General features: G+C 44.6%; 1 protein-coding gene across 3 annotated transcripts in view; it reads right to left on the reverse strand.

The window, feature by feature from the left end:
- MTFMT (mitochondrial methionyl-tRNA formyltransferase) overlaps positions 1–27,067 on the reverse strand; it is a 119,016-nt gene that overhangs the window by 20,166 nt on the left and 71,783 nt on the right. The window contains exons 7-8 of one of the 3 annotated variants that reach the window (XM_078683079.1): positions 15,942–16,023; positions 13,244–13,311 (exon numbers count right to left, since the gene is read on the reverse strand). In XM_078683079.1, the coding sequence (XP_078539205.1) occupies positions 13,244–13,311; positions 15,942–16,023 (150 nt within the window). The remainder of the gene's footprint in view (positions 1–13,243; positions 13,312–15,941; positions 16,024–27,067) is intronic. The other 2 variants (XM_078683078.1, XM_078683080.1) reach the window with 2 other exon arrangements.

Raw genomic sequence — 27,067 nt, forward strand, 5'->3', positions numbered from 1 at the left:
AAGTGGTGGAGAGCAGGCTACAGGGACCCACTTGGGCCTGTTAAACACAATACCTTGGGTCTTGGGGCGCAGTCAGCAAGGCGAGGCTTTGCGTCATCTGGCGCCTGTTCCGAGATGCTGTGCAGCAAGACTTTGCGGGGGGACCTAATACTTATACCTAAAGGTGCCTTTCATGTACAGTAAACTTCAAAGAGTGGTTTTGAATTGCACCAGTATCACTACCAATCTTAGCCCTCACTTCAGACTACCAGTGTGGGGGAAGAACGGGGGGGGTAAGGTTATCAGTCCTTGGTATGGGGTCAGGCCACTACCCTTTGAAAGGTAAGCCCCTTCCTCCGATCTGCCCAGGAAGACCCATTGGATTCCAGATGAATGTAGATGGGTGCTAAAGCACACCCAGCCTTTTCCTGTGTCTAACTAGAAGGATTGCAAAAGGGATCTGTCACCTAGCCCAGACGTGTTTTAGAGACAGGGTGTAAGGCACACATAACAGTATGAGCAGAGAAATGTCCACTTTCTAAAAGTGGCATTTCTAAAATAGAAATGTAAATCTAAATTTACCAGTAAAGAGGATTTATACTTTCCATTCTAAAAATATAAAGATTGGAAAAGCTCCTAATTTCTGATCAGAAATTACAACTTGAAGGCATTTTAAGGAATTCCCAATTTTAGCCTACGAGAGGAGTCCGCTTCATTGCAGTGAAAAACTAATGCAGCGTACCAAGAAACGTAAAACATAAAAGTACTTGTCCTGCCTTTTACTTACATAGCGCCTTGCCCTTTGGGTTACCAAAGGCCTGCCTTTGGGGTGACATATCTAATAAAAGGGGAGTTCAAGGTTTGGCAAGTAGTTTTAAATGCCAAGTCGAAGTGGCAATAAACGGCATACACACAGGCACTACGGTGGCAGGCCTGAGACATAGTTAAGGGGCTACATATGTGGGTGGCACAATCAGTGCTGCAGGCCCACTAGCAGCATTTAATATACAGGCCCTGGGAACATGTAGTGCACTTTACTAAGGACATATAAGCAAATTAAATACGCCAATTTGGTATAAGCCATTGTTACCATGTTTAGGGGAGAGAGCACAAGCAATTTAGCACAGATTAGCAGTGCTAAAGTGCTCAGCAAAATGGGGGAGGCATGCAAAGGAAGACCACACTAAGGATGTCGGATCTAATAGTAAGCATGTTAAAAAAAGAAGAAAAATAAATTGTAAATATCATCAAAAAACATCACATAGAAATGTGTGTATATATATATATATATATATATATATATATATATATATATATATATACATATATATATATATATCATAATAGGATTTATACATTTTGTGTGATGAATTTGTTCACAAAAGGAAAGCATACTACTGCTTCAGTTCATTCTCTTTCGGTGGTACAATATGAGAATTTTCCCGACATAAAGGCTGGAAAGAAACTCAAAGTTTGATTTCCTTCACTCACTTATGTATTCAAAAGCTGCACAATGGTAATAACAAAAAATCAACTAATCAGCAAAACCTATGAATTAACTGTGATGAATAATTGGGAGTTGCACCAAATAGGAACAGGCATGTATGAATGATACTGAAATAAAAAGTTAAAATCACCCATAGGACAACTGCAGCAACATCGACAATCCATAACGGATTGATTATCTAACAGAAAGCTCATAGAAGGATATTTGGACTGTCTGTACTACAAAAGACAACAAACAGATGCTGTATGATGGAGCTTGCTTGTGAGCATTCACAGATGCATGAACCTCAAAGAAGCACCAATTATTAAATTTTTGGTAATTGGTACAGACAGTCACACACACACACACACACACACACACTTGGTACACAAGAGGATTTGATTTGCATACCAGTGCCAGGGACGCAAGTCTCTCAAACGTTAGTTCATCATTGTTCACAGACACAAAAAGCTAGACATATATATGGGAATCTGCTTACATGCACTAGATGAAATATATCTGTTAACTTTGTTTCTGTAACTCTTTTGTGAATGGTGGCAGTGAAGTTAAAGTAAATACTGAGCTTGGGTTCGACCCATCACCTTCTAGCCGCTAATAGCATCTTATGATCTGTCTCTATAGCCATTAATAATCAGATGGCATCCGATCCTGGGCAGTGACCCATAAAATATATCATGGGTTACTTTATAAATAAATAAATAAAAAATAAAAAATAGTGGACATAAATGTGTACAATTAGGTACATACCTCTTGGAATAACCCAATTCCTTGGGTTTCTGTAAATGGCTGCATCTCCTTTAAGTAAGAGCTCACCATAGGGAAGGGGCGCCACTCTCTGCGGACGAAATACGCGAGGCCATTTTCGCACTGTCCAACGGCAAATCACCTGGCCCGGATGGACTGCCCGCCGAATTTTTTAAGGCGTGCTCAGACACACTGGTTCCGGAATTGCTCAAGTTGTACAATACAGCAATGGAAGAATCAGCACTCCCAGACTCGCTTAACGAGGCAAACTTGGTCTCGCTGCTGAAGCCGGGCAGGGATGGCGCACTCATGGGGTCCTATAGGCCGTTGGCCATGCTAAATACAGATTATAAAATTTTCACCTCGCTACTGGCCCGCCGCCTAGCCCTGGAGGCACCAGCTCTGGTACACGCCGATCAGAATGGCTTCATGCCGGCGCGGAGCACGTCTCGTAATCTACGCCGCCTCTTCCGGATTCAGGAAGCGGCTCTGACGCATTGGCCTAGATCGGGGTGCCTGGTCCTGGACCTGGAGAAGGCCTTTGATTCGGTAGAGTGGCCATACCTGGGAGCCGTGCTGGACAGATTTGAGGTGGGAGATGCATTTGCTGACATGGTCGGTCTGATCTATCAGAGCCCCAGTGTCCGTGTGAGGACGGGAAGGCTGCTGTCGGAGAAGATCGGGGTGCGCAGAGGCACCAGGCAGGGCTGCCCCCTGTCCCCCCTCCTCTTCTCCTTAGCCATTGAGCCACTAGCAGCTCTGCTGCGGGACAGAGGAGCGGAATGGGGGATCCCATTGGCTGACGGAACGCACATAGTCTCACTCTACGCAGACGACCTGCTGCTTTATGTGCGGGACCTCACCGCGGTGCCAGCCGAGCTGTCGGACATCTTCCGGACCTTCGCAGAGGTCTCGGGCCTCAGGGTCAACTGGGCCAAGTCCGGGGCATACTCGTTTAGCCGTGATCAGGAAGACTGTGATGTGCATCTTGGAGGGGCCAGACTCGCTTGGTACCCGACCACGTTTAAATACCTCGGACTGCGCATCTATAGAGACCCACAGGACTTACTGGAGGGCAACCTGGTGCGCGCCATTTCTTCTCTGCGAGCACAGATGTCCTTCTGGAAAACCCTTCCGCTGAACGTGCCCAGCCGCATAGCTCTTATTAAAATGATAGCGCTCCCTAGGCTGCTATACTACTTCGCGAATATCCCCACGTATGTCCCCACGCGGATATTCCGCGATCTGGAATCAATGCTTCGTGGCTTGATCTGGAACACGGGGCGACCTCGAGTGGCGCTGGCTAAACTGTACTCCCCGACCGCGGAGGGGGGATTGGCTGTCCCCAACATGGAGCTGTATTACCTGGCCGCACAGCTCCAATGGGTGACGTACTGGCTCAGCGATGCACATCTGGACGATACGGCCACAGCGGCCTACCAGTGGACGCATCCTCAGACCTGCGCCCTGTTTCACCCATTGACCAAGGGACCCCGCCCCCTGCCCATGCACGTAGCCGTGGCCCGCAAATGTTTTCTCCGCAGCCTGAAGCTGACGCAAAGCACCAGACCATATGCCCCTGCCCTCCCCCTGCTGGGCACCCCCAGGAGGAGCGGGACGGTTACGCAGCGCAATCTGGACCACTGGGTCACGGCTGGAGTAGAGACCATGGGTGACCTGTATGTTGACGGGGCCCTGCTCTCATTTGCGGAGTTATCTGACACCACGGGGCTCCCGGCCGGGCAGTTCCTACTCCATGCGACGGTAATACGGGCATACACTGACTCCTGGGGCGACATCCAGGATGAACCGCCGATGCACCACCTGGTCCAATATCTACATGTAATGGGCAGAGGCTCGCACATCACGCATTGGTTAGCGCAGGCGCTTCTCATTCACACGCAAAAACCCACGCAGCAGATTAGGGCTAAATGGGCGGCGCATCGTGGGAGGGACTGGACAGACAAGGAGTGGAACCTAGTACTGGCTAGCCCCGTGAACATCCCCCGCAATTCCCGCTTCCGTGTCATCCAACTGTACATATTGCACCAGGCATACCTAACGCCAGATAGAATAAACAGATACTTCGCGATCGACACTGCCGTCTGTCCCAGGTGCGACCTGCTAGGCGCGGATATCCTACACATGCTTTGGCACTGCCCGACCCTGACCACGTACTGGGGGGAGGTGACCTCACTCCTGAACCACAGCACGGGCCCGGGACTGCCGGACACGTGGGAGGCGTGCATTCTCGGCCTCTATAAAAGAACTAAGCTGAACAAAACGCAGGCGCGGTTCTGGGATCTGGGCCTCGTTACGGCCAAACGGCTGATTACGCGCCACTGGAAACGGCGGGAACCGCCTACCCCAAAACACTGGTTCGCATCCTTTACAAACTGGGCAGGGGCGGAAAGCACGGCGCTCCACCGGGAAGAAACGGCGGGCCTGCGACAGTTCCCGATAGCTCAGCACTGGGATGGTATCCTGGGGTCCCTGAGGGGGGAGGGCACTGTCAGGGGGCTCACGTAGACTGGGTGAAGCCAGAGGTGGGTCACAGAGGCTAATGCTGTATCGCAGGAATCACCGCAAGCGGCGCCCCCCCCCCACCCCCCCCCCCTGACACAGACAAGACACAGCCAACGCGTAAACCTCAGACGCGACCCGACGCTCACGCAGGCGCCCATCAGTGGCCATTGCCCAGCAGCGCGCCCCAAACACAAAGTCGCTGACATCGCCCCCGCAAGCACACTCCAACCCCCCCCCCCCCCCCCACCCATCAACACATATATGTTTACCTGTTTACAGTATCGGACCCCTGCTCACGGACGGTGGCCTCTTTGACCCCTAGTGTTGACGTGGGCAGAAGCCACTGACGGCACTACAGACGGTGACTGCTGGCGTAGACGCTGATGGCCACACCGGCGGCGAGGCTCCTCCACCTGAATGCCACATGCTCCAATAACAAGGCCGGCGACCACTGACACACCATGGCCCGCAGGGGCCGCCCCACTCCGGGTTCAGGCACACTTGCGCACGCACACCTCTGACCTCTGGCTGCACTGCAGCAGCATCGGCAAACGACACACCGTTCAGGGGTGGCACCTACTAACGCCGTGCCAGTGGGACGGACCTCGAGTGGGGAAACCGCGATAGGAACATTGGGACATACCGATACGAACTGTTTTGTTTAGTTTGCCGTTTTTATGGCTCAGTTCTAGGAAAAAAATGGAAAATAAGGCGTCATTTATGGACTTTTACTTTCTTGACTTCAGAAAATGTGACCATCTTCTGTATGTCCTAGCACACCGGGGACACAAGGGACGTAACGACATGCCCCTTTTTATGATGGCCCACACCCTCAAGATTCACCGTTCATTTGCAGCCGGCCCGCAGGGTTGTAGGCTTCGCTATGTGTACTGTACCTTTGAACATTAATAAACGTCTTTTAAAAAAAAAAAAAAAAAAAAAAGAGCTCACCATAGGGAATTTACAGGCAGATGGCACCTAAGATTCAAGCTATGGAAAATGTACTAGATTTTGGATGGACACTAAGGGGAGAGAGCCATGGGGTTTGTGAAACCAAACCTCTATATCAACCAAATCTGCAGTATCTGACCTATCTAATTGACTTTAAAGTACAGTAGTGCCATCTACCCGAGAGTCCGTAAACAAAAAAACATGAACAAACAGACATTTACAATGAAGACAAAATTGCTAATACGAGTCACAATGACAAAACACGGCAGAAGTAAAATAAAACCCTTTGTTTTTCTTGCAAGGAGGCAAAGCAATAATGGCAAGGACAAATGGTGTATTATCACTGGACAGCCACGAGCAGCCAACTCAATCAGTGCAAATGTTTCCTAAGCTTATCAGAACTCTCTTAGAGAGCATTATAATAGAAGCACCCTACAAACATGCAGAAGGAAGAATGGGCCTCCTAGATTTTAGATGTTGCATTTTACAAACATATCATACCTTGCACATGAGGTGAGAATGCATAGTCTGGGCAAGATAAAGGGAATGTATATTGTGGTGTGGGTTGAGTGCAGAATTTCAAGTAAATGTTTCAGGTCAAGGAGAGTAGCATGATTCCAAGTAAGGGGTTTCATTCTAGGGTGAAGCTGTGAGGTTTTAAGTCAAGCCTGGGCAGCACATGCACTGCTCTGCAAGGCATGCTGTATTCAGGTATGGACTTGAAGCTCTGCCCACTCTCCGCCCATATTTTTCATTGGCTTATGTCATTGTCCTTGGTATTTTTTTAATTTTATTTGTTCAACACAGTTCCAGCATCAAAGGAGTAATAACAATATGAGAGAGAGGGAGAAGGGACACCCTCAGTCCCCCAGGCTATATCGGTAAAACAACAAGAGAGTGTCGAAAAGACAAGGTAAATTAGCACATGATCGGAGATCAATATGTTCCCGTCAACTACACATTGGAAATTTTTAGGGATTTATTAGAAGCCCTCACTCACCACCCTGGGTGGTGACATGCTTCATCATCGGGCCCACCAGGAGAAGCCGAATGCCTCCCTGGTGTGCTACAAAGCCAGATTACTGCGGAGCAGGATTTTTTGTGACAGTGGTGTGAAAAAAATGTGTTATTAAAATTGTCAGAATACTGTACCAGAAATAAAAATGTATTCAGTGGTCAGTCTGACAAGGTTTAAAATATGTGTAGGGAAATGTGCCAATTAATGTATTGGTTATTTCCACTTACAGTGGGGTCGACATGTTTCAGCCCTTATGTGTAATATTTACAGCATCAAAGGAGACATGCGACACCATAAAGAAATCAGACTAAAAAAAAGAATATTACATATGACATATATACGAAGACTTGAATTAAATTAATCATAAACACAATGGGATTACATCATGTATTCAAATAATCAAAAAATTCTTCCCATATAGAGAGTAAGATTCTTCGTTTCCGTGCCCCCTTTATAGAGTAAAGGCTCAGTTCAAGATGAACTAAATTGTATATTTTTGCCCGCCAGGTCTCGAACAATGGGGGATCAGGATTTAGCCATCCTGCGGCTATGCATAATCGGGCTACAGTCATTGCGACAAACAGAAAATACCGATGTTTATACAGAAGGCTCTCTTTCTTGACCACCTGTCCCATTCCTAGAATCATTAGGGCAGGTGTTAATTTTAATGATTGCCCGAAAATGTTAGAAAAAAACTTTTCTATACCCTGAATGAAAAAGTTAAGTTTAACACAAGTAAAAAATATATGTAAACTGTCTTTATTTTCACTCCCACAACGATAACATCTTCCATCATACCGATCGCCCCAGTATAATAGAAATTAAATACTGTTTTAAAAAATTGTGCTTTCAGGTTTGCAGATAAAAACTGTGTTAGCCCTATCTAGAGCCTCGGCAATAGAAATATCAGTTTCCCGCAATGCTACCTCCAACCGTGCATTATGTTTTGCGAGATCATCAGTTGCAAATGAAGACAGTATATTGTACAATGATCCTATCTTCCCCTGAACCCTTACTGCTTCCATAAGCACATTTGGACTAATTTTTACCTTTCTGCGATTAAGGAAGTCCCGAATTTAGAGAAATTTAAAAAAATGTGAGTGAGGAAGATTATATTGTTTTGAGAGATCCCCATACTGAATAATACGTCCCTCACTTTTTTTTTTTTAATCAAAATAACAATTCCTAGGCAACTTTGGGGTCCTATGAGGATATTAGGTACAGTTACACACAACAATGATAAGGGTGCAAAAAATTGAAGCAGTGTACAGAACAGTGAAAATGAGAAGCAATATGGTATACGTCTAATTTATTTGTAAATATACAACATAAATTTATTAAAAAACATGTGACAATCAATAAATAAGACAAGTATTTTTGAAAATGTCAGCATATACAATCCATCATGTTTAAAATCAAATTACATACAGAAATAAAAAACGAAATATAATCATAAAAACAACCAAGTGGATGAATAGGTAATCGAGTGGGAAGTACTCCCACTCCACATGATCAAACGCTTTTTCTGCGTCTAATAAAATAAGCCCCAACTGTCGCTTCTCAATTTGAGCGATATCAAACATAGTGATTACTTTATTAATATGAGAAACTGTACCCCAAGCAGGAATAAATCCGTGCTGACTGTTTGACACTAAAGAAGCTATAACATTGGACAACCGATTAGCTAATATCTTTGAGTAAATTTTCCCATCGCAATTAAGTAATGAGATGGGGCGGTATGAACTAGGTAGCTCTGGATTTTTGCCTTTCTTACTAAATACAACTATTGTTGCCTCATCCCAAGATTTAGGAGCCCCACCCATTTGAGCGTCTCTAAATGTTGCCAACATAATATCCTTTAATTGATTAAAAAAAAGCTTATAAATCTCCCGGAATGCTATACGGGCCTGCTGCTTTACCCATCGCTAGAGACTAAACTGCACATTGCAACACTTGCATAGTAATTGGGGTATCAAGCTGCGCTGCCACAACTGGATCTAATTCAGGAAAATCTCGGGTCCGCAATAAATCTGATCCTTCACCCCCTGCACTTTGTTGTGAATACAGATCAGAGTAAAACTTATGAAAGATAGCCAAGATACCTAGTGTATCAGTTCTTACTTACCCTGCACTGTCTTGTAGTCCAGCTATACGTCCATTTGCTTCAGTTATGCGCAGTTTAAGGGCAAGGCATCTCCCAACTGCTTCACCACATTCATGGCATTGCTTCCGATGGGCCTGATATTTCCTTGCATTTTCCTGATCCCAAACCCCTCTTATTTTAGCACGTTTCCTGGCTACATCATCTTCAAGTTGTTGAATATTCTCCTTATGTTTCATACCGTGGGTCAGTTTCTCCTCTGCCCCTTTCAAAGCAGAGAAGATATTTAGCATCTCCCTTTTTGCTTTATTATGGAAAAACAGTCCAAAGCTCGTTGCTTCACCCCTAAAACAGGCCTTAAATGTATCCCATACTATGTCTATTCTAGCCGATTGACTAGTATTCTCAAAAAATTCCTCCAGCCATCTGGCTATGTGTTTTTTAAATTGATCATCAAGACATAATTTCCGGCAAAAAGTGAATTTTTTACACCTTGCCATCTCCCCTATCCCAGTCAGTACTAGTAAAATAGGGGCATGATCTGACGAAATTCTAGGGTATAACTGCATTTCTGCTCCAGTCAGTAAAGCGGAGGATGTAAAAAAATAATCTAATCTCACCATTTTTTTTATGAGGGTAGGAATAAAAAGTATATCCAGGGTCTGTTGCATATAATTTTCCCCATGCATCAATAGCCCATGATCCTTAACAAATTAACCAGAGCCTTAAAGACCCGTGGTTTCCGTCCTTTATAATCTTAGGAGCCCAACAACTCTTGATTGGTTAAATTTATATTTATGTCTCCACAGATGATCAGCGGAGTTGGCCAAGCCGCTAATTCGGTATTCAGATCTTCAAAAATTACAGCCTCATCTAAATTCGATCCATAAATGGTACATAACGTAAAATTAAACTTACGCATGCTCCCACAAAATTCCACAATGACCCACCGGCCAAATTTATCCGCCGAGCTACGAATACACCTATATGAGTTAGATTTTTATAAAATTGCAACCCCCCGAACCGTCCCTGATTGTTGTGACGCAGCAACTACCGAAAACCCTAAATCATTTAAAATCTGTTGTTTGCTCCAAGATACATGTGTCTCTTGTAAACAAACAAAGTCTGGGTGAATATTACGAAGTTCAGCAGCCATCCTCCTCCTTTTATTGGTAATTATTAAGGCCTGAAACATTCACAGAGCATATTTTCACCCCACTAACAGCCATAAAGAATCAAAGTTGAATACTGCACTAGAAAAATAAGCAACCCATTTACATTTAAATCTTTCCACTGTCTTATATTCCTCCCTTATTAGAACTGTGAATTTTTCCCCCTTTATACCCCAGCACCGTGACACCCCCAGCAACCCCACCACCCCTACTCCCCTCATCACCCCCAACCGCCCTCCCCCCTCCCAGTAACAAGGCTTTAGGACTTATTGTCCTGCAGATGTCAGCTACTGCATGGCTTCTGCGTCTACCTACATATTGTCACAAACAAAGGACCCATCCTTCTTGCTTGGGCTAATGCAATTCCATTCAGAGAAAAAGAAATAATAATCGTGAACAACAGGCCTGCAAAGCTATATATGAATATGGAGAAAGTTTAGAGTAGATATGGAGTGCATACCAAATTTTCTACAACCAACATTTCACTATTAACACCATTAAACCTGAATAGAATTCAAATATTCTTTTGTAGGACCCTCAGAAGTAAAAAAAATGTGTGCGATCCTGAAAAATAACCTTCAATTTAGCTGGATTCAATAGAAAGTCCTGTGCTCCTTTGACCTGAAATTGAGAAATGATCTGTCGTAATTGCCAACGAATCTCGACCGTGTATTTATAAAAATCAGGTCGAACAAAAAAATTCAAAATCTGAGCCAGCGCGCTTTTTATCTGGGCAGGCCAATTTAAATACCTCCTCTCTGACCAAAAAGCTGTTAAGGGCAATTAAAATAGCCCTAGGTTTAAGATCGGATTGGCCTGCTCGGAGCCAGATATTAAAAGGGAAAAGGTGGGCCCTCTCTATCTTCCTATCCCAGTCCCATTTATTGAGTTCTGGAAATGCTGTTTTAAATAAGTCCACAATAAACTTGCGAGGATCCTGCCCCTCCTTTCCCTCTGGAATCTGTAACACTCGCAGATTATTTCGACGAGATCTGTTTTCCAATTCGGCCAGTTTCCATTGTGTGTCATCTTTGATACCGCGCAAAGTCTCATTCTTAACCTTTTGTTGGGCAACTTCCTCTTCCATAACAGATATCCGAGATTCTGTGAATCTATGAGCAAAATCGGACTGTGATTTTGCAAGCCTGTGAAATGAATTTTGAAGTTTGCGGCACAAGTTCTGCACTCTCAGGCTTTCCTCCTGTGTCTCTTCTCTCAAAAGACATTATCGACTGGTATATCAGTGAGAGGGATATTTCTTCCTCTCCATGCGCTACCGTATCTGCATCAGTCTGAGACTTTCGACGTTGCGCAGCCTCCTTGTCTGATGTGGCTTCAGGCTTTTTGCGAACAGTGCAAGGGCTGGTTTCAAAATCTACTGAGTCCTCTAAACATTCACTGTTATGGGGGCTGCCTCCAGTTAAGCTCATATGCTGTGCATATTGCGCCACTAACTCCTCGCATGATGAGGTTGTTGATTGTTCAGATAATGAGTAAAAGTCTCCAGAATCAACCTCCTGTGTCTGAGCCTGAGTGTCTTCAACTAGCATATCTGCATTTTCGGATTCGAAAGCCAGTTCCTTCCTCTTCATAATGTTACCTAGTGTGCCATCTAGTAAGCACACTTTCCCCATAGTAGAAGCAGTGAAATCTCCTTCTCTGACCACCCTTAGCGTTTCCTGGGGATGTGCTTAATTTCTGCTGGCCGGGACCCCCTCCACTGAGGGGACAGCAATAGTTATTGAAGTTGATAAATCGCTAACAGCATCCATGTGTGAGCTAGCCAGAGCCCAAAGGTGAGCCTTTTTTCCCCTTAAGTTTGTCCTTAGATGCCGAAAAGATCACAGGTATTTTTTTTTCCCCAACCGCACTTTTCTTTTTATTGTCGTAATCTCCCTTATTACTTTTGGCCAAATTAGGTTGACTGTCGGGGGAAGCATCGCTCACCTCCTTTCCGCAGCTTGTAGCTTGCTCTTCTACAGCTCTCGGTCTTCCGCGAGCTCCCTTAGGCGGCATCTCCACGATGTGTTTGCCGGAGCCGTGCCGGAGCAGTTCTGTTGAAAGGTGCCGCAGGTGTGAACAATCCAGCCTCTAGGCAGAGAGATCGCCCAACGTCACCGATGATACCACTGAACTTTTCCGAAAAAAAAAAACGATGGCTGTGAAGTCCGCTACAGCTACAGCTACAAAATTTCCGTATGGAAAGAGTTTGTATTCATTGAGAAGTACCACCTCGCAGGTAAAATCGCAAACTTCACTTTTCAGCCGCTGCAGTCAGTATTTGCTTCTCCCGCTCCTCCAGCGCGAATTGCAGATAACGCGAAACGCCGATAACTTGTAGGCAGAGGCAGAGAGCGAGCAGCTTACACGCCCACTCCTGTGGGCGCCATCTTGCCTCGATAGTCATTGTACTTGGTGAATGCTGGCTTCTAATTCGTTAATAGGCATGTTAGTCTCTCCTTATTACCGCCTTGTCTTCATTTGTAACCTCCTTGTCTTCATTTGTAACCTCCCATTAGGACACCCCGTTATATGTGTTTGTGCTCGGTAGACTTTAATTACAGCTTCAAGCACTATTTTTTTTTATGCTTTTCACCACGCTCTTTCGTGAGGTTTTCTTTTTTTTTCTCATAGCAGCGCATGCCACAGTGGCGGCTGCACCTTTGGTTCACATTTTGTTTTCTAGTTTTTTTTTAACTTTTGTTCGTAAAGCACCCCCATGCCGCGCTTTCAGTTAATGGCGGGCACGCCCCTTACTTTAAACGAGCTGCGTCTAAGGAAACGGGTGTGGCTGCCATTAAACTGAAAGATTGGCATTGGGTGCTTTTGCAAAAATACATTTGCAATGCAATAGGTCTCGTTTTTTCGAGAGTTAAGTAAATGCTTGACCTATTGCATTGCAAATGCTTGAGTGTGAAGGATGCCAGGTAAGGGATTTCTTTATAAGGGATGGGGTGACAGGAAGCGAGATATAGGAATGCTTGTGTATTTATATATTATATATACACACCCAGAATGTCATCACAAATGTAATTATCTGCTGCCAAATTTCAACGTTTATGCTACAAAATGAGGCATTAAAGTGAGAGATGTGTCAACAGAGGTCAATGGTATAAAATCTTTGCTGTGGAGAAATGGAATAGCTGTTTTCCGACTCGGGTTTAATCAACATCTTGAAACACCAGCTTGAAAACATAGGAAAATAACATCTCGCATCCTTAACAAAAGTCAAATTCATTCTATACCTTACAGCGAATCAACAATATCTGCGACTTCTTGTGATATCTCACGGCCCCAGGTCTAGCTTCATGCTCTGCATATAAATAAAACAAAAGCAAATTGTGCTGCATGGTTCAAGATGTTTTCCACATACAATACTTATATAGACATATTGATTTGTGTGTGAAATAGTGTGACACTAATCACAAATTGTTTGGGATCAAGGACAAGTCTTCTGTCAGCCAATTTACAGTATCCTCGTATGGTTGGGGCAAAGAGGACTGTCTGTGCCAAGGCAGATATACATCATTATGTATACAATGTTTAAAGTTGTATTGAAGGCTCAATAATATAAAGCATTTACTTTTAGGGTAATTGGCCTAAGGAAATACAGCAAGCTGTAAACTCAGCTTGCTTTACTGACAGTACTTCTAAATAACAACATGTACACGTTTGCAAAATGTAACAATTTGTGGCTAGTTATAGGACTCCTCAATTATAGGTAAATACATGCAGAAAAAGGGAAGTAAAATTAGCGATCACTTATTTGCTTATTTCCCTGCTGCCTAATTTAAAACATTAAGTTGTCAATAAGCTTTCCAGGTAGACTTCTGTAATATGTATTAGTCCAGCTGTGCAATCATCATTGATTTGATTAGATATACTTGGTGGTCTGGTTTCAGAACTGGTAGAACCTTGTAGACCAAGGAAAGTTCCAAGTTGGCTTTTCACAACACAGTGATTATTCCTTGCTTTTCCACATTTATATTGGCTGCTGGAGGGCACACGAATAAAATCCTGCAATTTTTAATTCTTACAGATGAACTTAATGGTCCATATGTGTATTCATCTCTTGTTAGCAGAGAGCTCTTAATTCCCCTTTTCACTTTGCATCACACCTTGGGACGATAACTTTGTGTCCCAATTCATTCCCAGTTGTTTTTAATGTTCTGGGGCATGCCAGTTCTGATGTCACATTTTGGAAATAGTCCATTAATAGTTTCCAAATAATGGTAAATCTTTTCCTCCACAATTGATAATGTGGCTTGACAATTCTTTCCAGTATATGGATTGTTGTTCATTCTAAGCCTCAGCCCCTCAACATTCCCTTCCTTGTTAGAGTACATTTGTTTGAGCTTCTGGGGGAGAGGGGTAATGTACCAATTATATACCAAGTTTCCCTTCTTTGAACACTGCAGGTTGTTTTCAGTAAATCTCTCCATAGCATTTACTTGTTTTATCTCTTTACCGGCTATCTGTTCCCACTGTTGCATAAATAGACACACTTGGTTGTCTGGCAAGGATTTTAGTGTCCCTGCATCTTTAGTCACTGGTGATAGTGCCCAATGTCCGACTTGAAAGTAGCTCTGTCTCGCTTTTTCTTCTATCTTGTTTGATCATACACCTAAGCCACTGCTGGTCTCTAATGTTTGAGGGGCATACCCAGCATTGCCATTTCCACAAAGAGCTTCTGTTTCTTCTCAGAGGTGAGTAGTTTGCCCAACATTACAATGCCTGTACAGTTCAATTTGCACTCCTGGATGGCTAATATTTTCCCTGCCCCATTGAAATTGTGAGAGTGCTTCCACCTCACCCCTGGTGGATTTCTTTATATACCCATAATCTCGAACTACCTGTATTCACCATGAAACCAGATACTTAGCCCAAACTTTGCAGAATGTTTGCATATGCTCTTTATATTGAGTGACTGTTCGATCAGTTAAGCTAATAGTTCAATTGACAGGGCAAAGAGGAATGGTAGTGATGTGCATTCCTGCTTTGTCCAACGCCTGAGGCTAAATCATCCTGTTTTGTCACAATTTATTCTTGATGTAGAGGCTACATAAATTGACCAAATCAGTCGGCCCAAATCTGTTTTTCACTAACACTTGTTGAAAAAGCCACTCAACTCTATTGAATGTTTTTTCTGCGTCAATAATCAATAGCATAGGATAGATCTTCTGTCAGACTTTTCGACCAGGTGTGGGACCCTTCAGATATTATTGAACATGTGCATAAACACTGACTGTTCCAGGTCCACTTTAAGCAGTTTTCCAACCAATTGGCTAGAACTTTCATGTATATTTTAAAATTTCAACTTAGCAGAGTTTTATGCTTGTATTATGAAAATGTTTCTTTTTACTTCCCTGGTTTGTGTATGTGGATTATATCTGCTTCCCATGGTTTCTGTCACCTTGCCTGTTACCCGGACGTTGTTATGCAGATAAGTTAAGTGTGATGCTTTTAGGGACCAGTATTTTTAATACAAGAGTTTTGTAAGGCAATATGATCCAGGTAATTTATTTTGTATTTCTTTTAACATGTTGTGTGGTTTGGGTTTATGAAAAAGGTGCCTAGAAAAGTGTAACTAACCACAGCCATACCAGTGCATATCATTTAAAGGAGATAAAGAAAACACTCTTTGGAGTTAAAGGAAGCTGTAAATGTCCTATTTTGATAGGGTGCTTGCATTGATATTCACTCACAAGTTTGTCAAATAAGTGAATGAAGCTACAGGGAAGAGAATGGCTTGCCTTGGGACACGATCGGTTGTTAACTGCAGCAGTAGTAATTAGAAACCAGGTCATTCTCCTGGTCTGTTGCAGAGCGATCCTTTTATTGCAGCTTTGAGCCTAAGTAATACGTTTTGAGCATGAGTCAAACTTGCAAAATGTACAAATGCATTTATGACAACATTAAGGACAAGCATTTCATATGAAATACCCTGAAATCCTGGGTCAGCAGGGGCTTCCACGAAGTCTAATAGTTTCACAGTGCGCCCCCTCCAGAGGGTTTGCAACGGGATCTGAAAAACATTTACAAAGCAAATTACAGTTAGTTCAAGAGTTCAGACAGGAGTTCATTATGGAGACACAGTGTTAACATAAGTCATTAGAAGACAAACATTCATTTAATTTGTTTCCTTTTGTTTTAAATGAGGAGGGATGGAAGGGCGCCACCACTCACAATTCTATATGTAATTAAATGACAAACAAAACATGACGGAAGAGCGTTGAAAATTGGTAGGCAGGTAGGTTGGTCTACTTAAAGGCTTACATTCAAGGTAACTGACTCATAAAAATGAAAGTTTTTAATACTTGGTTTTTACCAGAGATACATGTGCTAAACAAGTGTAAATGTTGGCACCTTAAAAGAAAATTTCTATTGTGGAGGAGATGAATCGAATGGAATTATTTACAGAAAAGTTCTTGATCAAGGCTCCCAATAAGTATTTCACTAATGGTGCATTATTAACAAGACAGGTTGAATAGTAGACCAACCTGAAACTTCAGGCATATTTCCTTATGTTACTTGCATCTACCAACGAGTGGAAAGAGGGAATTAAAGTGCCATGGTATGTTCAAATGCACAACTGCAAATGGCAAAGGTCCAGCAGTTCTTCACGTGTTTTTAACTCATGGTACCGAGTTGAGAGTCCAGACTAAAAAAAGTTTTTAAAAACGATGCACTGACATTTGAGTAAGATCAAGGCCAGGTTCATGGACAAGTGCTTTAAGTGGAAGGGACCTTCTGGGTCTCAGACCCGGTAGTAATTAAAAACAGGTATTTAAGAGAGAGTCCTTATTGGGCCCTATTGTTACTTACTCCTGTACTTAATTTTATAGGCAAAACACTGATCAGTTTCTGAAAATGTAGTGGAAAAAATACTAAAGTAGTCCATGACAGCAATTTAGTTTCTGTTTACATTACAAACGTTTTACTTAATGTTGCATTCCTTAAGTGTAGCTATTTCCAGGAGGTTGTATTTCTGTATTTTTTTCGTGTTGCATGTTACTCTTATATAGTGCATACATTCAACTGAGTCGCCTGGCCACGATTGAGAGCTCTGAATTGAGGACGAAGGCAGTGCGAGTTTCTAACAATGCCGGGCAGCAGGTCAGAAAGGAGTTCAGAATTAGACTTAAGCATGAAATTCAACTTCGTGCTTTACGTGTCAGCAAAATTCCATGAGCGGAGTATGGAAAAAATCCACGTACCGGCGTGGGACAGAGTTTTTCCTCTCACACAACTTGCTAACATTAAGTTTGTGAGCAAGGAAAAATCATACACCAGACCAAAACCCAGGGAGAAATCTCAAAGTGGGCGGTCGCAGCAGGGAGTGCGCCAAGAGTATTCTTTGAGCAGACTACTCTCAGTGCGCTCCCGCTTTGGAAAGAATAGGGTCTACATTGACCAGGCTCAGTACCTGATAAAAAAGAATTACCGTTGCATAGCTGCCACAGAAGTTTGGTTATACACTTACTGGTTTTATAACTGGAACATCCTTACATTGGATGCCTCAATGGTTGAACATCATGTGTCTCTATAAACATAATAGGTTGGACCAGTGGTTTCTCATGATAAAACAGCTGTGCTATTAGTTTGACTTTATAAAAAAAGAAAATAAGCCTTGACGAAGTCGATATTATTGATGAAACACGTGTTGGCTACTATGAAGAACCAGCTTTAGGAACAGGCAAAATTAATGACTTGTGGACACAAGATTTGAAACAACAAATTGACATGTGGAGTCCATAATCTGAATCAATACTGTCATTGGAGAATCTAGCATTGTGACTGCAACTATATGAATGTAGCAATCAGTGTGTGTCAATTGGGTTTATATGAAAATCATTTTTGTTACTCATTTATCTTATATATCTAACAACCATTGACAAAACTAATCGTCCTGGCTGGTTCTACGTCTGGGACAGCTATTGTGTTACAATCAGGATGCAAATAAAACTCAAACAGGTACCAAAATACTAATCAGGTGGCACACTATAAAATTCACATACATTTTATTTGTGTGTTTAAGTCACTGTTAATTAAAAGCAAACCATGTAATGTGATAAGAAGTTAAAAAACGAGCAGAATGTATTTCGAAAGCCAATACAATAACCCATTGTGCTCTGTGTCAGCACTCACAAACAGCTAACCACTCGCTCAGCCAGATACCAGAACCAGTCAGCAATTAAAAGTACACGAAACAGGGCTTGTGAACTCCGCAGACCATGCCACTAAAACAAACTACAATCTTACTTGCATTGCCTTACCAACACCCATGAATATACACAAAGCGTACAAGTACGAACAGTGTAAACATAACTTAATAGTCACACCCTTAAATACATAAGCCGCACCTCTTTTAGAGATGCCCCTCCCATCTCCTTTCATCCCACTTAAAGCCCTGGGGACAACCTTCACTGGTCTGCTGACCAGTAAAATAGCTTACTATGACAACAGAAAGTGATAAAAAGTAAATTGTGATTGTATACAAGAATATAGCACCCTAAAATCTATAGCCTTTACAAGCTTATAAATCTGATCAAAATGGATTACTCTTAAAAGTCTCAAGTTTGAAAGACAAACTGTGATATAAAGTATGTGAGGTTCAGTGGTTGAAAATGCATTAAGAAAATGTACAATTCATCACTGGTGTGGCTATTAGCATAATACAGCTATATATTACCCTGTACTGGGCATAGGTAAAACAGATGCAGACATCGACTGGAAGTACCCACTGGCAAAAGGTACATTTGAATGTCTCTGCAATGTAGTAGGGGATCTCAACAGTGATGGAGGGGGGGACAGAGGAAGGATCCACTGGTGAGAGATTACACTTACTCCCAAAACCACATTAAACAATTTCTCTGAACAATCTCTCCTAGTTTCAGTAGAGAGCAGGCCGATCGCCGCAATTTTGTGTTTTTGTAGATCATGAGCATTATATCCTCGCCCCAATTTGTTTGGTTCTGAATATGTGTTTCGTAGCCTGATTAAATAGCCTCCTCAAGTGCAGGTGCTATGACATCTCCCAGTGGAATAAATATTATATCAAGTCAAAGATGAGTATTAGTTCTTGCTGATGGAGTGAAAGAGGAGGGGGTAAAAGGAGGAATAGGCAGTGGAGTAGGAGCAGTACTTCAAGAGAAGGGCAGGAGTAAGGCCAGTAGAAGGGAATAGTAATCAGACTCGCTTTATAGAAGGTTGAGAGTGATTTTCTCAAATTCAGATAGGAGGGTAAGTCAGGCAGTGATTGGGGTTTTGAAGAGGAGGATCTGGGGTCTGTGATGAAAAGAGGGACGGTGGTAAAGATGAGTGGGATAGGTCATGAAGTGAATGGAGGCAGGAAAGGACAACCAAGTTAAAGATCTGATAGAGAAACAAGGGCTATTTACAGGTGGTAGGACATGGGAAACAAAGGAAAGTTCTAGGGGAGAGAATGAGAGGGAGAGTTGGGATCATGATAGCACCAGAAGTTAATTTTGTATCCAGATAGAGGAGACGAAGGTGTGAGTCATAGACCTGTGGATAGTTGGAGCAAGTGGAGAGTGGCTGGTTTGAATGGAAGTGAGCCGAGGTGCTAGGATGAGTTTAAAGATGGCATTGTCCCTTGAACAGGAAAGGTATTGGATATGATGCACAATGGGAGGAGTGAAAGGTCAGAGCAAGAGGCGCATTTGGGAAATTTGTATACCTGCATTCCTGTTGCGCTTGAGCTCTGGACTTCTAGGGGCAGAAACACAACAGTATGGATAAGTTGGGTGGATGAATATTGGCAAAAGTATAGTTTTATTGGTACTGGGAGCAATTAACCTTCAGAACCTGGCGAACAGGAGTTTTCTTTTTTTAACTTTTATATAGTGCAAACTCGACCCAAAGGTATCAGAACGCTTTACATAAGCACCAGTTGCGTTACATTCCTTTTGGTAGGCATGGGGAGATTAAGTGATTTGCCCAGATTCACAGGATGGTGTGCGTCACTGCCAAGACTCGAACCCAGTCCCCAACCTTTAAGGTCGACCGCTACAACCATTAGGCCACATCCCTTCCGATAGGAGTATAATTTTGGGTAAATGCTTTTACTTTTAGGTTTTAGAACGTTTATGTAATGTTCTGTATTTGATTACATTTTTGCCACAATCAACATTTTCGTATAAAGTGTTGTCATCCTCTTGTGGCACTTATTAAATAAAGCAAAGAGATCCGCCCAAGAGCAAGAGGGACTGATGCACAAGGCCAACCAGAGTTAGTCAGTAAAGGGCCCATCAAGAAGAGCTCAAGATTAAAGGCCTTAAATTGGATAACAGATGGCTGAAGAATCAGCACAGAACCCCCCTCCATACATTGATTAAATGCAATCTTCAATTTCTTGTCCCATATTTAGGTCGAAGCCTACATCTTGGAAGATTTGGAGGGCTGAAGACACCTTGAGGACATTCATAACGTGGATTTAGGAATGCATTCCATCTGTTGCTCACCATTAGTTTTGTTGTTTGTATCTTATTTTCTGGCTTTATTAGCTTTAGGCTGTTCAGCATGAGTTTGTCCCTTTTGTTGCCCAAACATTGCTTCCTGTATTCCTCCACGAACTCCTTTTCTGTAAACAGGCCTTTAAATCTTGTTCTTATCTAGTCACATTTGCTGTGAATTCAAAGACAGAGGTCAAATGCCACGCTCTCTCTTCTAGGGAGCTTGGGGTTTACTTTTGTTTCCCGGACTTTGAAGTGAGAGAATTTATGTGACAATCCTGCTGAGTATCCATGTAAGAGGAGAGAGTGTAGGATTTTTTTCCCTAGCACACAAAAAAATAAGCATTGGCAAATCTAATAGGTCTCTCCTATGCAAGAGCTTTTGGCTTTGCCAGTATTGTTTAGGATTGTACACCAGCTTGGCAGAGTGGAGTGGAGTGTCTTAAAGTAGTGTGTCATGGAGTGGGGTATTATGAAGTGGTGTAGAGCACCATGGAGTGGTGTAGGGTTGAGTAGTGTGGAGTGAAGTAGACGGTTTGTACATGTCTTATCTATGAGTGTCTCTCCCCCACGGGTTGGTAGCACATTGATCACAAGGTTTGTGAAAGTGTGGTAGATATTTGACATGGGAACACACATTGACACTTTGGTCTTATAGTCATATTACCACCTGCCTCATTGGTACCCCACTAGGCACCAGTTACTAAATACCCATCCTTACTATTTGCACACTATCCACTCCATCCAAGTAACAAACTTCTTCATTGTTGAATATGGCACCTCTCCCATTTTTACAAAACTCTTTATGATGTTAAGCACTACCTGTATTGTATACATACATCTTGTTTTTGTTTCAGGATTTTGCCCCGGACGACGGGACGCGCAAAGTCTCGAAATGCATTGGGCTCTGGACTGCTCATAATAATGTTATTTATGATTTTCAAACTAGATGTATTACTAACCATGTATTGAAATATGAGTTGTACTTAGCTGTATCAACATTTTGGATTGTATGATTTATGTCCCCAGATGGACAATGCCTGTGATTGTATATAAGATGGAGCACACAGAGTTATTTGTGATTTATGACTTACTGATATCAAAATATACATATAAAAATATTGTTTGAATTCAAGATTCATGTTGGCTAAAACTTTTTGTAAGACAATAAGAAGAAAGTCAAAACCGAGAAAAGGTTGTTCAGTAGGAACAGTGCACACTACACACTGGGCATACCCTGTAGCACTATGTGAAGTAGAGTGTTACAGAGTGGAGAGGCATAATGTTGTGGAGTGTCATGGAGTGAGTAGAGTGTCCTAGAGTGGAAGTGCACAGAGTGGAGTAGAGTGTTGTTGAGTGATGTGGAGTAGAGTGTCAAGGCGGAGTAGAGTATTGTATAGTGAAGTGGCATAGAGCTTTATGGTGTGGTGTTGAGCAGAGTGGCGTGGCGTAGTGGGTGTTATTTAGAGTGGAGTGGAGTGTTGTACAGCACAGTAGATCATCATAGAGTGGAGTAGTGTAGTAGATTGGAATGGTACAGAGTGAAGTGGCATGGAGTTGGGTGGCATAGAGTGGAGGAGTAGAGTGGAGTAGTGTGTCATACAATAGAGTGGATAAAGTGGCAGGGAGTGGAGTAGACGAGTTGAATGGAATGGAGTAGAGTTTAATGGAGTACAGTGGCACAGAGTAGAGTGGAGTAGTACACCGTAGACTGCAGTGGCATAGAGTGGAGTGGCACCGGGCTAAGTAGAGTGGCGTACAGAAGATTGTTTCAAGTAGAGTGAAGTGGTGTAGGGTAAAGTGGAGTGGTGCATTGCAGAATAGAGTGGTGTAGAGTTGCATAGAGTGCTGTGGCATGGACTGCAGTAGTGTAGAGCGCATACGCATAGAGATGACTGGTGCCTGCTCTGTAGAGTGCAGTGCCACAGATTGTAGGGGTGCAGAGTAGCGAAGATTTCAGTGGCGAAGGGTGCAGTCTTGAAGAGTAGAGTGTCTTATTGTTCTGTGGTTTAGAGTGCATTGGCGTAGAGTGCATTGGTATAGACTGCAGTGGCATAGAATGCAGACAGTGGCGCTGGTGACTTTAGAAGGCTTTGCGTGGTCTGAGGGGGTAGGTGGGCTTCTGAGGGCGGTCGGCCACCAGGTGCTGTCCCATGCAGTAGGGGTGGTACCAAGGACGAGGCCTTCTGTCTTCTCGTCGTTGAGCTTCAGGCAGCTGTTGGGCATCCAGACTGCGACGTCTTGCATTCCTTTCTGGAAGTTGAGTTTGGCAGTGGTGGGGTCTTTGGTGAGGGAGAGGATGAGCTGGGTGTCGTTGGCGTAGGATACGATGTTGAGGCAGTGTTGTTGGACAATGGCTGCGAGGGGGGCCATCTAGATATTGAAGAGGGTGGCGCTCAGTGATGAACCCTGTGGGACTCCGCAGGTGATTTTCGTAGGGTCGGAGAGGAAGGGTGGGAGTCTGATCCTTTGGCTTCTTCCAGTAAGGAATGATCGGATCCAGTCCAGGGCTGTTCCTTGTATGCCTGAGTCCTGTATTCTGGCGAGTAGTGTGCGGTGGGAGACGGTGTCGAAGGCCGCTGATAGGTCGAGTAGGATGAGGGCTGCGGAGTGGCCTTGGTTCAGGCAGGAGGGTGTGGATGTCATCTGTGGCGGCCAATAGGGCGGTCTCTATGCTATGGTTGCTTTGGAATCCGGATTGGGATGGGTCGTGGACGGCGTGCTCTTCAATGAATCATGTCAGTTTCCTGTTGACTGTTTTCTCTGCAACTTTGGCTGCAAAGGGGAGGAGCGAGATGGGCCGATAGTTCTTGAGGTCGGTTGGGTCAGCTGTGGGCTTCTTGAGCAGGGGCATGACTTCTGCACACTTCCAGTTGTCTGGGATGGTGCCTGTTTCAAAGGCGGTGTTGATGGTGCGTTGTAGTTCGGGTGCAACGGTGGCCGCAGCTCTGAGGTAGATGTGAAGGGGGAAAGGGTCGATGGGGGCCCCAGAGTGGATGCTTTTGGTTGAGGCGGTGTCTTCGGCCGATATTGGTGTCCAGTTGGAGATGGTAGGCTGGCTGGTGTTTCTGGGGGGCGGGGGCCATCTGTGGCACCTGGTGGAAAGGTCGATGAAGTCGTCGTAGAGGTTTTTGATCTTGAGGTGGAAATAGGTTCCAAGCTTGTCGCAGAGGTCTTAGGATGGGGTGATGTCTGTAGCTTTGCTGCGTGGGTTGGTGAATTCTTGAATGACACTGAAAAGTTCCTTGGAGTTGGTCAGGATTTTGTTGTGGATGAAGTTCCTCTCTGAACTGGTTGTGGTAGTCCGTCATGGCATCCTTGTCTTCGGTCTTTCTCCAGTTCTTCTCCAGGCGTCTGCAGGTGCGTCTGGCTACTTAGCGAGCCGTGGGGAACCAGGTGGCTTTCCTGGGGCGTTGTCTGTTGGAGTTGTGTAGTGGAACGAGTCAGTCTGCACAGTTGGAGATCCAGGTGTGGAATTCTCTGGCTGCGTCGTTTGCGTTAAGTTGCTCGTCGGTAACCTTGCTCAAGTTCCTTCGTGGTGGGCGTGGGGCTGGCTTGGGTGCCTTGCTTTTGTTAATGGCGAAGTGTACGCAGTTGTGATCGGTCCATGGCGGCTGCGTTGTGAGGCTGAATTGGACCCTGTTTCCTGCCGCGAAGATGGGGTCGAGGGTGTGTCCTGCTTTGTGGGTCGGTGTGTTGAAGAGTTGTTGAAGTCCGATGCTGGCGAGGTTGTCACAAGGGATAGTGGAATTGGAGTCGCTGGGGTTGTCGAGGTGGAAGTTCAGGTTTCCAATGGTATGTAGAGGCGATGGTGTGGGGTGCGATGAAGTCGGTGGCGAAGGGTGTTTGGGGGCCAGGGGGTCTGTAGACGAGGGTTCCTTGGAGGCTTTGGGAGTGGTCTGGATCTGGAAGTGCAGGTGTTCGGCGGAGGAGAAGGTTTTGCTGTAGTTGGTGAGGCGGAGGGTGCTCTTGTGGGCGATGGCGAGGCCCCCACCTGGGCGGGTTGGGGAGGTCTTTCCTCTGGATCTTGTATCCATCTGGGATGGCAGTGCTGATGTCGGAGGTGGAGGATGCATTGGTCCAGGTCTCTGTGAAGAAGGCGATGTCGGGCGAGAGAGAGTCGAGTAGGTTCCAGATTTCCATGGCGTGTTCGTCGCATACGTTGAGGAAGATGCATTTTAGGGTGTCGCTGGTGCTGGCGTCGGCACTGTTGGAGGCCGGGGTGGCGGTGAGGGTCTGACGGAAGGGGAGGCAGGAGAACTGGCTGTAGGTCATGTTCGGCGAGGCCTGTTGGCATTCTCTATGTTTTCCAGGGTTGAGTGCGAGGAGGGTGGTGGTGTCGTAGCGATGGGTAGCGGGAGGTCCTGGGTTCCTGGTGCTGGCTGCAGGCTGGCCGCGGACGGGTACAGACGGGCTTGCCTTTGGCGCGCCGGCTGCGCGACTGTGCATTGGCCGCCATTAAGTAGGGGAGGTGGGAGGGAGGAAAGGCTGGGAGGCGGGAGCTGGGGAATTCTGGGGGGGGGGAGGGGCTGCAGTGGCAGCAGCAGCAAAAGGCGAAAGGAACAGGCAGACACGAGAAAATAAAAACAGTGGTGGAATTAGAACAAGACACAGATGGGAACAATAACAATGGCACAACAGGGAAAAAATTAAGAAAAAATAAATTAAAAAAAATTCGGTTGAGAAAGGTTACGGTGTTTGCAGGCAGTCTGGTTCCAGTTGGAGCGAGCAGCAGGCACAGGAGCGAGCAGCAGGCACAGGAGTGGGCAGAAGCCTCGAACCTCCAAGGAGGAGGTCGGGGTCTGGAGGCAAGAGACGGCACAGCAAAGCTGCAGCGAGAGAGTGGGTCTAGACCGTGGGTCGGTGGTCTCCCTGACACAGAGCGAATTGCTGGGGCCTGAAGTGCGCATGTCAGCCTGGTGAAGGCAACATATTGTCTAGCTTGACATGCGCAGTTCACTAAAGTTGCACGGCCACCTCATCCTACCAAACAGCAGGATTGGCCACACCCTACCAGACACCAGGAGAGTGTGTTACGGCCTGGTGGGTTGTAACTTTACAAAGGTTTATACAGGGCATACCTTTTTAATTTATGAAATGTGAGGGAACATGTACCTGTTTTGTGATGGCTTTTGCGACCAGAGGAAACAACGCTCCGGCGCTCCTATCAGTGAGCTACCCCTGGTTGCAGAGTAGAGTGCTGTAGAGCGCAGTGGCATACAGTAAAGTGGTGCAGAGTGGAGTAGTGTGCAGTGGCGTACAGTGTTGTAGAGTAAAGTGAGAGGGCAGTGGTGCAGAGTAGTTGGAGTAGAGTTTATTTGTTTTGAGTAAAGTGGTGTACAGTGCACTGGGTAGAGTGTAGTGGTTTAGAGTGCAGAGGCGTAGAGTAGAGAGGTGTAGAGTTGTGCACCATAGAGAGCAGTGGTGTAGAGTAAATTGTTTCAGATAAAGTGGAGTGATGCAGACTAGACTGGAGTGGTGTAGAGTGCAGTTGCGAAGAGTGCAGTGGTACATAGTAAAGTAGAGTGTTAGAGTAAAGTGGTGCAGTATAGATACAGAGGTGGAGTGAAGTGTCGTACAGCGCAGTGGTGTAGAGTTGATTTAGAGTGCAGTGGCACAGTTTAGAGTGGTGCAGAGTAAAGTAGCATAGAGAGCAGTGGCGCAGAGTACAGTGGCATAAAGTAGAATAGAGTGGCATAGAGTTCGGTGGCTTAGAGTGCAGTGGCTTAAAGTAGCATATAGTGGCATAATAATAATAATAATACCGACATTTGTAGAGCACGAACAGCTACCTCAAGCAGAGGTGTCCCGGTGCTATAATCATAGGTGGCAGGCAGTCTTACAGTGCATTGATGCGTAGTGTATTGGTTTTGAGTAAAGTGGTGTAGAGTGCAATGGCGTAGAGAGGAGTGGCATAGAGTGGAATATTGCTGCAGAGTGAATACATTGGTTTAAGGTGCAGTGGCAAAGAGTAGAGTGCTGTAGAGTAGATTAGAGTGACTATAGTTGATTGGTGCAGAGTGGAGCCAAGTAGCCGAGTGGAATGGTGCAAGGTAAAGTGCAGTGGTGTAGAGTGGAGTGATGCAGAGTAGAGTGGTGTGGTGTAGAGTGCACTGGCATAGAGAAGAGTGGTGCAGAGTAGAATGCAGTGGTGTTGAGTGCATAGAGTAGCGTGGCATAGAGTTCAGTGTTTCAGAGTAGACTGTCGTAGGGTGCAGTGGTGTATGGTAGAGCGGAGTAGAGTACATTGTCATACAGTGCTGTAGAATAGAGTAGTGTGGCTGAAAAAGCACTGGAATATAGTACAGTGGAGCAGGGCAGAACAGAGTACCGTAGAGTGCAGTGGCATAGAGTACAATGGGGTAGATTGTAGTGGAGTCCAGTGTTGCACAGTATAGTGGTGTAGAGTGCAGTGGCATAGAGTACAATGGGGTAGATTGCACTGGCATAGAGTGAATTTTCTTTTAGTAAAGTGGTGTAAAGTGCACTGGCATAGAGTGCAGTGGTGAGAGTAGCATGATAAAAGAGTAGATTAGAGTGGCGCAGAGTGGTACAGCTTAGATTGCAGTGGAGTAGAATGGAGTGGCGCAGAGT

This window comes from Lissotriton helveticus, chromosome 3_1 (genome assembly GCF_964261635.1).
Source record: "Lissotriton helveticus chromosome 3_1, aLisHel1.1, whole genome shotgun sequence".
Taxonomy (NCBI): domain Eukaryota; kingdom Metazoa; phylum Chordata; class Amphibia; order Caudata; family Salamandridae; genus Lissotriton; species Lissotriton helveticus.